The sequence below is a fragment of the Diabrotica undecimpunctata genome, chromosome 3 (assembly GCF_040954645.1).
Source record: "Diabrotica undecimpunctata isolate CICGRU chromosome 3, icDiaUnde3, whole genome shotgun sequence".
Classification (NCBI taxonomy): Eukaryota; Metazoa; Arthropoda; class Insecta; order Coleoptera; family Chrysomelidae; genus Diabrotica; species Diabrotica undecimpunctata.
In genome coordinates, this window is record NC_092805.1 from 172,108,963 (window position 1) to 172,123,653 (window position 14,691).

The window sequence follows — 14,691 nt, forward strand, 5'->3', positions numbered from 1 at the left end:
ATGTTTTCAAAAGGCAATTTAAGAATCTAATTATTAATCTAGATATGTGATAATTTTAACCTTTTGTGATTTGATATACTGTACAAATGTTTACTGTTTAATTGTTACTTTGTTATTGTTTTGATGTTTATTGTACATGATCTTTACTTTTTATTATCTGTTGTAGTTTATTGTAAATGGTTCTACCGTTGAAATAAATAAAATAAAATAAAATAAAATATCAAATGCAGAACAATTATTTCATGTGGCAGAAGATCAAGAAACCTTCGCAATCTTGATCGCCAACGTCGGATAATACTGATATGGCACATGAAGAAGAAGAAAAAAAAATCTAAAACGTTTCGAACGGTAAAGATTCATATAAAAACCATAAACATCTATTTTAGAGGATGAAATGTCTATAAAAACGCTTAACGGTCTTGTGCTTTCTTACTGTATAATTGATCTAACCTGGTATATCTTAAGGCACATGTTGTGCATCATACCAAAGCTATAATATCCATAGGATTCTGGCCTTTGGCACCAATTTATTGAGTAATTTCTTCAATATTTCACTAATCTAACGTTCTACGATCACTAATATACGGCTTTTAGTTGCTTATAACGAATACACAGTGTTTTAATAATGTAGGCAAGAAAATTAGATAAAATATTTTAATTTGCTTAAAATTAAAATTGGTAAAAACGAATTATATATATATATATATATATATATATATATATATATATATATATATATATATATATATGTGTGTGTGTGTGTGTGTGTGTGTGTATACAAGAAATACAGGATATTAGTGACTGTCGATATTGTGATATTTTTATTAATCTAATTTATTGTTTTTATTTATTATTAAAGGTTCTACACTTATAACACTTATATGTTTATTTAATGTCATTTGTATAACTAATTTATTTTACACTAAGAATTAAATAATTTATATACGTGCGTTACATTTTAAAAACTCGACGCGATGTTCAAAAACTAACTGTTTTCAGTAGAGTTCCTTCTTTAAATATAAAATGCCGTTACTTCCGGAATTCCGGCAATTCCCCATCAAAGAACCGAGGAGGTCGCTCATTCTAGTTTTATTCGGGCTACATCTGGAAATCGTGGGTGACTCATCAGAATTCAGGTAAACAGGTCTTTCTATTTCTAGAAGGGGGACCCCTAGAAATTTCTGCCGGCAGGTATATTTATGATAAAAAGACGAATGGGTTAATATACAATATTACGTCAGTATTATGACAGTATCATGTCATAATATTTATCATAACAACATAAACAAAACCACCAGTTTATTAAGGCCAGAAGGTTTTCCGAGATGTTAGAGAAACACTCTTTTGACTTTTTATCCAGCATTCGGAATTGTTTTATTCCTTATTCAAGACACTGTAATATATATATATATATATATATATATATATATATATATATATATATATATATATATATATATATAATACATTTCTCACGTAAAATTGGACGCTCGTTCTTCTGCCATACTCAGAATTTTCCTACATCTAACGGTTCGTGAGAAAAATTTCCACTTGGATGTCTGTATTTGCTGAAAATTTCGTGAAAATTAAAAGTGAATATTTTGTTTGAAATTTGAATTATTTCGATTGGCCAAACAGATGAAACATGTGGCTAAAAATTATGCATTGTTTTGCCGGAAAATCGAAAAAACTGTAGATTTTTTAATTCGATTTTTCATCTTTTCCGGCAAACTGGGTTTAAGGGATCAGAAAAAAACATATGTTTGGAATAAGCTGGACCAAGTGCATGTACCAAAACAATAAAAAAAATTTTTTTTTTGGAAAATTTGGAAAAAAATTTACAAAGGGGTGTACCCTTGGATTTTTATCAAATTTCGTTAATCGGCTATGTTGGTGTCAATTTTGTTCCTAGGGTCAAGCGAATGGACATTTCCTACATAAAATTGGCCTCTCGTTCTTCTGCCATACTCACAATTTTTCTACATCTAACGGTTCGTGAGAAAAATTTCCACTTGGATGTCTGTATTTGCTGAAAATTTCGTGAAAATTAAAAGTGAATATTTTGTTTAAAATTTGAATTATTTCGATTAATGGTTACTTGCTGTTTAAAAAGAAATTAACATATGGCTAGAAATTATGCACCGTTTTGCCGGAAAATCGAAAAAACTAGAACATTGGATTTTTATCAAATTTCGTTAATCGGCGATGTTGGTGTCAATTTTGTTCCTAGAGTCAAGCGAATGGACATTTCCTACATAAAATTGGCCGCTCGTTCTTCTGCCATACTCACAATTTTACTACATCTAACGGTTGGTGAGAAAAATTTCCACTTGGATATCTGTATTTGCTGAAAATTTCGTGAGAATTAAAAGTGAATATTTTGTTTAAAATTTGAATTATTTCGATTAAGGGCAACCTGCTGATTTAAAAAATCTAAACGCGTTGTCAGAAATTATGCACCGTTTTGCCGGAAAATCGAAAAAACCTAGACCATTGGATTTTTATCAAATTTCGTTAATCGGCTATATTGGTGTCAATTTTGGTCCGGGAGTCAAACGAATGGATATTTCCTACATAAAATTGGCCGCTCGTTCTTCTGCCATACTCATAATTTTCCTACATCTAACTGTTCGTGAGAAAAATTTCCACTGGGATGTGTCTATTCGCTGAAAATTTCGAGAAAATTAAAAGTGTATATTTTGTTTAAAATTTGAATTATTTCGATTAAGGGTGACTTGCTGATTAAAAAAATCCAAACATGTTGCTAAATATTATGCATTGTTTTGTCGGAAAATCGAAAAAACTGTAGATTTTTTAATTCAATTTTTCCTCTTTTCCTGCAAACTGGGGTTAAGGGATCAGAAAAAAACACATATTTGGAATAAGCTGGACCAAGTGCATGTACCAAAACAATAAGCAAAATTTTTTTTTTTGGAAAATTTGGAAAAAAATTTCCAAGGGGGTACCCTTGGATTTTTATCAAATTTCGTTAATCGGCTATATTAGTGTCAATTTTGGTCCGAGAGGCAACCAAATGGATATTTCCTACATAAAATTGTCCGCTCGTTCTTCTGCCATACTCACAATTTTCCTACATCTAACTGTTCGTGAGAAAAATTTCCACTGGGATGTGTCTATTCGCTGAAAATTTCGAGAAAATTAAAAGTGTATATTTTGTTTGAAATTTGAATTATTTCGATTAAGGGTGACTTGCTGAATAAAAAAATCCAAACATGTTGCTAAAAATTATGCATTGTTTTGCCGGAAAATTGAAAAAACTGTAGATTTTTTAATTCGATTTTTCCTCTTTTCCTGCAAACTGAGGTTAAGGGATCAGAAAAAAACACATATTTGGAATAAGCTGGACCAAGTGCATCTACCAAAACAATAAGCAAAATTTTTTTTTTGGAAAATTTGGAAAAAAATTTCCAAGGGGGTACCCTTGGATTTTTATCAAATTTCGTTAATCGGCTATATTAGTGTCAATTTTGGTCCGAGAGGCAAGCAAATGGATATTTCCTACATAAAATTGTCCGCTCGTTCTTCTGCCATACTCACAATTTTCCTACATCTAACGGTTCGTGAGAAAAATTTCCACTTGGATGTCTGTATTCGCTGAAAATTTCGAGAAAATTAAAAGTGTATATTTTGTTTGAAATTTGAATTATTTCGATTAAGGGTGACTTGCTGATTAAAAAATCTAAACGCTTGGCCAGAAATTATGCACCGTTTTGCCGGACAATCGAAAAAACCTAGACCATTGGATTTTTATCAAATTTCGTTAATCGGCTATATTGGTGTCAATTTTGGTCCGAGTGTCAAACGAATGGATATTTCCTACATAAAATTGGCCTCTCGTTCTTGTGCTATACTCAGAATTTTCCTACATCTAACTGTTCGTGAGAAAAATTTCCACTGGGATGTATGTATTCGCTGAAAATTTCGAGAAAATTAAAAGTGTATATTTTGTTTGAAATTTGAATTATTTCGATTTAGGGTGACTTGCTGATTAAAAAAATCTAAACATGTTGCTAAAAATTATGCATTGTTTTGCCGGAAAATTGAAAAAACTGTAGATTTTTTAATTTGATTTTTCCTCTTTTCCGGCAAACTGGGTTTGAGGGATCAGAAAAAAACACATATTTGGAATAAACTGGACCAAGTGCATGTACCAAAACAATAAACAAAATTTTTTTTTTGGAAAATTTGGAAAAAAATTTCCAAGGGGGTACCCTTGGATTTTTTCAAATTTCGTTAATCGGCTATATTAGTGTCAATTTTGGTCCGAGAGTCAAGCAAATGGATATTTCCTACATAAAATTGTCCGCTCGTTCTTCTGCCATACTCACAATTTTCCTACATCTAACGGTTCGTGAGAAAAATGTCCACTTGGATGTCTGTATTCGCTGAAAATTTCGAGAAAATTAAAAGAGTATATTTTGTTTGAAATTTGAATTATTTCGATTAAAGGTGACTTGCTAATTAAAAAAATCTAAACATGCGTCTAAAAATTATGCACCTTTTTGCCGGAAAATCGAAAAAACTGTAGATTTTTCAATTCGATTTTTCCTCTTTTACTGCAAACTGGGGTTAAGGGATCAGAAAAAAACACATGTTTGGAATAAGCTGGACCAAGTGCATGTACCAAAACAATAAAAATTTTTTTTTTGGAAAATTTGGAAAAAAATTTCCAAGGGGGTACCCTTGGATTTTTATCAAATTTCGTTAATCGGCTATATTGGTGTCAATTTTGGTCCGAGAGTCAAGCGAATGGATATTTCCTACATAAAATTGGCCGCTCGTTCTTCTGCCATACTCAGAATTTTCCTACATCTAACTGTTCGTGAGAAAAATTTCCACTGGGATGTGTGTATTCGCTGAAAATTTCGAGAAAATTAAAAGTGTATATTTTGTTTGAAATTTGAATTATTTCGGTTTAGGGTGACTTGCTGATTAAAAAAATCTAAACATGTTGCTAAAAATTATGCATTGTTTTGCCGGAAAATTGAAAAAACTGTAGATTTTTTAATTCGATTTTTCCTCTTTTCCGGCATATTGGGTTTAAGGGATCAGAAAAAAACACATATTTGGAATAAACTGGACCAAGTGCATGTACCAAAACAATAAACAAAATTTGTTTTTTGGAAAATTTGGAAAAAAATTTCCAAGGGGGTACCCTTGGATTTTTATCAAATTTCGTTAATCGGCTATATTAGTGTCAATTTTGGTCCGAGAGGCAAGCAAATGGATATTTCCTACATAAAATTGTCCGCTCGTTCTTCTGCCATACTCACAATTTTCCTACATCTAACGGTTCGTGAGAAAAATTTCCACTTGGATGTCTGTATTCGCTGAAAATTTCGAGAAAATTAAAAGTGTATATTTTGTTTGAAATTTGAATTATTTCGATTACGGGTGACTTGCTGATTAAAAAATCTAAACGCTTGGCCAGAAATTATGCACCGTTTTGCAGGAAAATCGAAAAAACCTAGACCATTGGATTTTTATCAAATTTCGTTAATCGGCTATATTGGTGTCAATTTTGGTCCGAGTGTCAAACGAATGGATATTTCCTACATAAAATTGGCCGCTCGTTCTTGTGCTATACTCAGAATTTTTTTATGATTTTACGAAATTTGAAATATTTCGATTAAGGGTGACTTGCTGATTAAAAAAATCTAAACGCGTGGCCAGAAATTATGCACCGTTTTGCCGGAAAATCGAAAAAACTGTAGATTTTTAATTAGATTTTTCCTCTTTTTCGGCAAACTGGGGTTAAGGGATTAGAAAAAAACACATGTTTGGAATAAGCTGGACCAAGTGCATGTACCAAAACATTAAACAAATTTTTTTTTTTGGAAAATTTGGAAAAAAATTCCAAGGGATTTTTATCAAATTTGGTTAATCTGCTATATTGGCGTCAATTTTGGTCCGAGAGTCAAGCGAAATATATATATATATATATATATATATATATATATATATATATATATATATATATATATATATATGTATGCTGTCAAAAAGTTACTAACTTCGCAAAAAATAATTACTAAATTCACTAGACAGTTTGGACTGGGAATAGCGAAGCGACTATAAATGATTTTCCAAAGTTAAAAAAAATACTATATGTATCCGTTCTAAAAAATATATTGATTTTTTATAGTTATTTCACAGCAAAAGTGGTTTTATTTAAAATAAAAATGTACTTAGTATATTATATTATCATTATCATAAAAATTAAAAAAACACTTAAAATGTGATAAAATATATGTGGATAAAAAATGGCGATTGCTATTAAATATATCTACAGCTGTCCTCTATACAAAATAATACGAACTTGTAGCGTACTCAAAACTATTTTATAGGTTTCTATACTGTCGCCAAGTAATAATGTTTTTTATTTAAAATTACATCTTACATATGTCATATTTAACATCTTAAATATTCATTTTTATTTTTAAGTATATCCACAATAATAAAGGAAAAATATCCAATGATGTTACATACTGTTCAGAATACATGTCGTCTGTCAATCAGATGTTCCATTGGTTCCATGTTCAATCTCAATCTCAAATGAGTCAAATGCCTCGTTTGACTTGACATTAGAAAATAAAAGTGGTGTACTCATAGTAGGTGTACATGGACGTACTGTTACGTCAATAAACTTATGTGTTTGTTATTAAAAAACTCCATAAACCCTTAACAGTTCACACAAAACAGCGACCCTATGATTAGGTAAGCCCTTTAATTAACGATTACCGTTCTTAACGGGCCGAGAAAAGTTAATTTCGAGCTAAGTAAGTGCCCTACCCCATGTATTAATCATTCTTCTTATCGTCTTTTTATTACGACTTAACCATTTTACTAATGCGGTCTCGCTAAAAAAGAAACAAACTTACGCACCTGCACAGAGTGCAACTTGAAGCATCACTATATCCACCACAACCGGGCCATTCTTATCAGATGAAGCAAAGTGTAGGCAGAAGTGTATTGGCGAGCTTATAGTAGTTTTTAAAGTAATATCAACCCTATTTGAAGAAATAATTGAATAAGAGATGTATTATTAAAAGTAATTTTAATGTTAGGCAAGGTTTAGTCAATAGCTTACAAAACTACTGTTACAAATTTTGCAATGAATCTGTCAATGCATCTTTTGCATTAACATGAAACCACTAGAATACTTACCAAATCTAATAATGCACTGTTGGTATGGGATATTTATACTTATACAGAACTTCTAGAATATATTTGAGAGGTTTTGTTAATATTTGTATTATTTAGCCAATAGATTTCTATTTGCCTTTGTATGTTATAAATGGTTGTATCTGGAATTTAATGATAGAAATGGGAAGAAACCATGGTATTACAGCATGTATTACAGTATTGTTTAGACATATATTATTAAAACCTATTACTTTAATTACAAAAATAATAATGTTAACAATTACTTAATATGGGAGAAATAAAAAATCCTGTAAGTTATTTTTGACTTAACTGACATTTTATGTTCTGTTTTATCATGAAAATGTAGTATCTCAGCATTTTTAGATGTTTTAATTTTCAGTGGGTTGTTTGATTTTTCCTTTTCTTTTGAACATGTGCTTTTGATCTTATAGGCATCTCACGTCTGTCAATTTTCATACACAACATACTAGTTGCTGACCACTTAGTATAATCTGATAGACTTAAGAAGATGAAGTAGTTATAATTGTTTATATATTTATAATGTTTATATCGTTCGTGTAAAAACAAACTTTAACATTTCAGTTAACCTACTCTTAAAATGAATAAAGATGATTATGATCTGCTACAATTTAAGTTTAAAAGGGAACCTGTAAACAATGCTGCCCTAGATCTATTACAAGGACTTGAAAATCGTAGTTTAGGATCTGTTAAGAAGAATGTCAAATCCAAAGAAGGCATTGAACTCTTTGCAGAGGAGGAGTTTGTTAGGAAGCAGGAATTCAGTGAAATGGTAAGTTATTGTTTGTGTTCATGTTGTAAATATTCACTAATTACATTAAAGAACAAAAGATTACTCCACACTGGCAATATCTAGTGCTCAAAAAATGCAAAACTAATGTTAAAATACAGGAAGAATGTAGCTTATTCAAATTGTTCATTTTTGTACTGATTTTAAAGTAGAAGTATTATTCAGCATTATTAATGTTATCACAAGTAATAGAATCTTGACTATTATCAATTATCTATAGTGAAATCTATAGTAATCCCCTATCTATCAACAAAAAGTAATTTGTTTTATCTGTGTACCTTTATCTGATGCAATCATAGACATATAAATAATGGACTTTATTTATATGTCCATGGATGCAATAAATGAATGTTTTAGTCAAGGAATATTTAAAAAGTAATAAAAAGACAATATATTACCTAGGCAATCTTCCCAGCAATATGATTTTTGTATTACCTTGATTTTTGATTTTTTTTTAATCTACCTAATCTTTTTATTGCGCGCTATACTAGATATGGTACTTTTCCAAGTTTTTTTATCCTTTTCAATAAGTAATTTTGCACATGATCATTGAAATATGAAATTTTGACTACAAAAATTATTTGTTGTAAACTGGCATCCTTCAAGGCTTTCCTTTTAATATACTTAGTTCTGAAACCATATTCTTATCACATGTTTTTACTGAATGTTTTATATATTGGAATAAATTCTGTCTTAATGTAAATTTCAAACTGATTTATCATAATATTTCGTTAGTAATCAGCCAAATAAAAGTTGTTATTCACAAGGTATTTTATAAATACAGTTCTTTGATCTTTTTTGTTCATTGTTTTTAGTTTAGACACAATAGAACATTCTGTTGTACTCATTTTAAATGGATCCAAGCGTTTTGAAATTTGCTGATGTCTTTTATGTATGATATTGTTGTTCTTTTTAAATCCCTTCCACCGTGTTTCATTTTTTTTTAATTATGTTGTTTTTATCTTTTGAAAAACCTTGTTTATACGTGACAGTGGGTAATTATGTTTTATTGGAATATATTTCAATAAATTATTTTCATCCAAAGATGCATTTTTGCTGGATCAAATATTTTGGGCCATGTTATAATGATTTGATGATCCCCTTTTTAATATTTATGTTATGATTTGAATGGTATTCCAAATATCTGTTGATGTGTGTTAGTTTTCTGTATACTTTGGTGATATAACCTGCATCCTCCTTTGAGATTAACACGCTCACAAATAGTAGTTATTGTTTTAGTTCAATTTTCCATAGTTAAATTGATCAATTCTTCTTGTCAGTTGAAATTGATAAATACTTTGAAATCTACATCTATATAATACTACCATATTATGGGTTTTAAATTGTGTTTGTCCACATTATTTGTTTCGAACTCTTCCAGAAATACATATATCTGCTAATAAAGATACAGAAGAACCCATAGCTAGAAGTTTTGTTGGTAGGAATCATTGTTTAACTTAAAATAAGTTTTCAATGCTAACAGCTTTATTATGGCTGGTACATTCAGTTTTTGTCTGGTTGTCAATTTACTGTCATTTTCTAGTTTGGTTTTTATTAATTTTAAAGCTTTGTCTACAGGCTTACTTATAAATAAGTTAGTTATGTGAAAATTGACTGAAATATTGGGATTGAAATCAATTTCTGATAATTTTAGCAGAAAGTGTTGTTTGCCAATGTCTAATAATAACTTGTACAGTTTGTTATAAGAGGAACCCATATTAACCTATAAATACTGCTGCAAATTGGTCTGTGGTGCATTGGTTTTATGCATTTTCAGTATAGTGTTAATATTTTTCTTTGGTAGTGATAATGTGTACTTTTTTAAAGTTTGGAATCAGGAAATAACCTTAAGTGGCAAAATCTAGCCAAAACAACAGATAGTTGATAATTTGTATTTCAACTAGTGTAATTTTGCAAAAGTGTGGGACAAAAAGAGGCATTATTTTCTCAACTTGGCTTCGAAAGGCCCAATAGGGCTGCATAGTACTTGCTAGTGACTAATGTTAAATTTTTTAAACAACCAATTTGAATAGCATCTTTTGGATCTCAAGAAAAAGCATTCCTGTGTATCTGGCATGTACAAATGATTCATGTTTCATCAACAGTCATGTATTGATGAAAAAAAATCTCAAATGATGTGTTATTATTATCCGCAGATTATCAGAATTCACAATGTATCTGGTTTTGGTCAATAGAGAGCAAGCATAACAATTGTTGAGTGTCTATCTGAATGTTTATGTATAATGTTAAAGTTTATTCGTTTACCAAATTCCCATCAGTAAACATGAGCACGTGTTGATATTCGCCGTCTCATTCGTCAAGAGGCTATAAAATATAATTTATTACCGTAAGCGAGACAGATTCTCATGTTACAGATCCCAACTTGTGATCATTTTAAATTCTAATTGTATCCTGTTGATTTTTAAGTTAATATATTGTGTTATATTTATGTTATAGTCATTGTTAAGTTATTTACTGGTCGTGTTATTTTTTAGAGTTTAGTTTAATTGTGATATAATGATTAAATTTCAAGAAATTCTAACACTAACAGTTTCAAAAGTAAATATTTTTAAAAATCATATGATACATAGGTCGTACATCAATACGACCCTGTTTGGCTTACACGTGGTTCTATTGACGATTGGGAATTTGTAGAATGAATAGGGTTTAGGTACACAATAATTTGACATATATATAATCTCTGCTATATCCAAATTCATATTATTCATCTTCCCTTTACTACATAATATACTTTACCTTCACACTGAGCCAATAAAGAAATAATTAAAAAATGCACTCTTTTTAAAAAGCAGATTGAGTAATTAGGATGTCTGGTTAAACAATAACTCATTTAAAGAATTGAAGGACGAAGGACCACCAGCCAAGGGCTGGAATGAAAAACAGATTAAACACTAACTTAGATTTAATGCTAAGATTAAATAGCAATTTCTGATAGCTGTCCGAAAACACTGTGATATGGGATATTTCACTACACTTTTCACTGGGGCTATTTTCACTATTATATATAATTACAAGTAGAATTGCTTAACGAAATGTCGTTTCTATGTTCAAAGCGAACTACTGGCAACACTGCTGGTTTGAAGGAATGAAGTGTTTATATGAAAATTATAACTGTAGTTTTAGGAAACACTGATTTCTATAAATGATTGGCTTGATAATATTTATAAATAATAATGCGATGCGAACTACTTAGTTACAAAATGTAATATATTAATAAGCGAAGCGAGTATTTTGTGAGCTAGCGATTTCAGCTTACGGGATTTTGTGACTGACTTTGGTAATAGCTTTTTCTCAACTAACTCTGATAACATCCAGATTATATAGGCAGGTAGCAGCGGGATCTTACCCCAAGAAGTACCGTTAAATATCTTCCTTTATTCCTTCTAAGAATTGCAATATCGGCATGGTTGAAAATTTATATCGAGTGGAATGGAATTTCACCAGTGTCATTACATCTCTGGTAATGTCTAAAAAGTATAGACCTAATTTTCAGCAAGCAAATAGATACTGGGAGGTTATTAAACCTTCGCATAATATCTCCAATGAAAATTTAATTAGTTAAAATGGATTGATATGTAATAGAATAATAAAAGAGTAAAAAATCTAGTGAGGATACAATTTTTGAGTATACAAATTATTTGTACTTAAAAATGGGCTTTTCTAAATATTTATTCTTCTAAGAAAGGTGACCAGTGGTCCAGTGTCAATCCAATATGAATCCCTTTTGCTGACATCTCCTTCCTAAGCATCTTCCCTCAGGTTTTCTTTGGTCTTCCTCTCCCGTTTCCCCCGCCCCCCTCAAATTTTTCATAGTATGTGATTAATGTTTAAACATGCCCCAACCATCTTAACCTATGCTTTCTCACTTTGGCATGAATTGGTGCTATCCCTAGATTTCTGATAATATATATTCATTCTAAATTTTATTCTTTTTATGTTACTCCACTCATTCATCTAGGCATTTTAAAGTCCGCCTCATGCATCTGTTGTTCCTCTTTCTAACTGCCCAAAATTTAGGTCTGTACATCATTAAGGCAGTTTCATTAAATTTTTCCTTCGGTTTCATTGGAATATTTATGTCACACCATGCTACTCTCATTCTTCGATTAATCCTGCTGTATGCATCTCTATCTATTTTATTATTAATGTGTAGTGCTGACACTAGGTTGGTACTTTTCACAATCATTTCACCAATAAACTTCATCTCTAAATCTCTAACTCTATCGTTAAATGAATGTTCCAACTTTTTCTTCAAGTGTTTGTCTCCACTGTTCCAGCTTTGGTTCTAAATCTCTATCAGTATTTCCTACTAACAGTAGATTATCAGCATACAATAAGCACCGAAGAATGTTATCCTGTAATTTTACTGTTATCTGATCCACACTTGAAACACTTGAGAGTAAATAAGGACCAACCACAGCGCTCTGCTGCAATCCTACTCTCATACGAAATTTATCAGTCTCTCCCATACCGGCTCTAACACTAGTTGTTGCTCCCTTTTCCTCATACATGCCTCTCACAATTTTTACATACCCACTGGGAAATCCTTTCTTATTGGGCGCCTATCAAGGAGCTGTATCATATACTTTCTCAAGATTAACGAATACCATGTGAATGTTTGTTTCTGTATTCCTTTATTTTTCCATGAGCTGCCTTATCATGAAAGTTGCATATGTTGTTTAATCTGCCTTGCACAAAACCAAACTGATTATCGAATATTTAAAGTTTCTTCACTTATCCATCTATCAATTACTTTCTTCCACATGTTCATGGTGTGACTACATAGTTTTAATTATTATGATCTTTATTATTTAATAAACAATTTTTAGCGCTGCGAGATGCCAGGTATACCCAGATCCACTTTCCTGATGGTGTTCAGTCCTGATGGTACCAAAGTAGCTTCGACACACGGCAACCATAACATCTACATAACCGATCTTAGGAACGGCAGGAATATAAAAACTCTGGTCGGCCATCCGAGGACTCCATGGTGTATCGCCTTCCATCCGACGTCCGAACAAATCGTTGCTTCAGGCTGTCTAGGCGGGCAAGTCAGGATATGGGATTTAAGTGTAAGTTTAACACATTCGTTTGCTATTTATTTGTTAGAATTGTATATTTTGTTTTAAAAAGATATATCTGAAAGTTACTATGTAAAAAAATCGGCGCGCGCGTCAAGTACATAGCGAAGAAGACAATGACGTGAGAGCCTTTCTGAATACACTTTCAAAATCCAATGTGTTGGCTCTTTAAATAATGTCTATCATAATTAATTTTTAATTTATAAATTATTTACACGATTAATTGTAGTTCTGACAAAAATGCTACAATGAATTAAATACTTATTGACAACTTTTATTTATTTGTACAATTTCTTCTTAAAATTTATTTACAGACTAAATAAATGATTAATAGTCAGGTGGTGACAGACGTAGAACGTTTGAGATATTCTCGTGCTGTAAATTCTATTAATCTGTGCGTTTGTTGTAGTATATTATCAAAGATTGTAGTATTCTTCTGAGTGGTGGACGATTATGCTTCTCGAGTAGGTGCGCTATGTAGATCCTTAGTCAACATTCGGAGTTTTGTCAGTTAATCCGAATAGGTATTGGTACTTTTGTTGCAAACGAAGAAGCGTCGTTCATTGCCCATCACCGACCGTTGCTCCACAGTTGTAGGCAAATCTGTGAAGTTGCTGTGAAAGCTTTTAATTTTGATTTGTTTTTAGGGAGGCAGTGAAGTATGGACAGCTATCAACCACACTGTCATAGCCTCCTTAGCGTTTCATCCGAACGACAGAGTGTTAGCTATAGCCACCGGCAATTGCGTACATTTCTGGGATTGGAGTAAACCGGATCCGTTTGCCACTCGTTCAACGTACACTCTAAAAGAAAAGGTAAATTCTCTTGATTCCTCGTCTACTTACGTATTCATACAATTTTATTTGCAGGTTCGTTATGTAGCGTTTGATAGCTTAGGTCACAAGTTGATAACGGGTATAGCGAATGGTCCGTTGACAAGGTGGGAAATGGTCAGAGCGCCGGTACCGGTACCGCGACAAGATTGGAACGCCAGCCCCTATAGACGACGAATAACGCAACGACTTGCTGACCGGTTCGCTAACCAAAATCAAGTAAGTAACAATCTTCCTTGATTTCCTCGTAGATTTATTCAAGAAAACCTCTTAAAACTTGTACATAATTACAAAAAATGTATCTTTGATATTAAACGTTGTCGTGTTTGCCCTTAATCATTGTCGTAAATCATTTTCAGCCTTCCAGCTCCGATGCTAACACAGCTACTAATCCCAGAGACTCTCTAAGCTATCCAGAGAGAGAAAGAAGAATCTCGATGTGCTACAGAACCCTAGTAAAAGAATATGAACAATTAGTTCATAGGTATCTCCAGCTCTATAGATCTCCCACAATGGTAAGTGTCTTAAAAATTCAAAATATGCAGAATTTGTTATGCTACCCATATAGAACATAAAACAATATATTCAAAACAATTGCTCACCTCCTGGTGTAAAAATGAATGATGTTATGATGAGGTGCCTTTTAGGCTTAAGTAAATAGACTCATAATAAAATGTATTTAATTTCCCAACAAATAATATTCTATTTATGATTAATACCTTTTATTTAGGTACTCGTATATATATTGAATTATCGTAAA

General features: G+C 31.5%; 1 protein-coding gene across 2 annotated transcripts in view; it reads left to right on the forward strand.

The window, feature by feature from the left end:
• Nucleotides 1-6,452: 6,452 nt before the first annotated feature.
• Nucleotides 6,453-14,691, forward strand: part of LOC140437829 (uncharacterized) — a 39,540-nt gene continuing 31,301 nt past the window's right edge. The window contains exons 1-6 of one of the 2 annotated variants that reach the window (XM_072527596.1): nt 6,453-6,738; nt 7,771-7,978; nt 12,847-13,089; nt 13,746-13,913; nt 13,968-14,150; nt 14,291-14,446. In XM_072527596.1, the coding sequence (XP_072383697.1) occupies nt 7,787-7,978; nt 12,847-13,089; nt 13,746-13,913; nt 13,968-14,150; nt 14,291-14,446 (942 nt within the window). In that variant the 5' untranslated portion in view covers nt 6,453-6,738; nt 7,771-7,786. The remainder of the gene's footprint in view (nt 6,739-7,770; nt 7,979-12,846; nt 13,090-13,745; nt 13,914-13,967; nt 14,151-14,290; nt 14,447-14,691) is intronic. The other variant, XM_072527597.1, reaches the window with a different exon arrangement.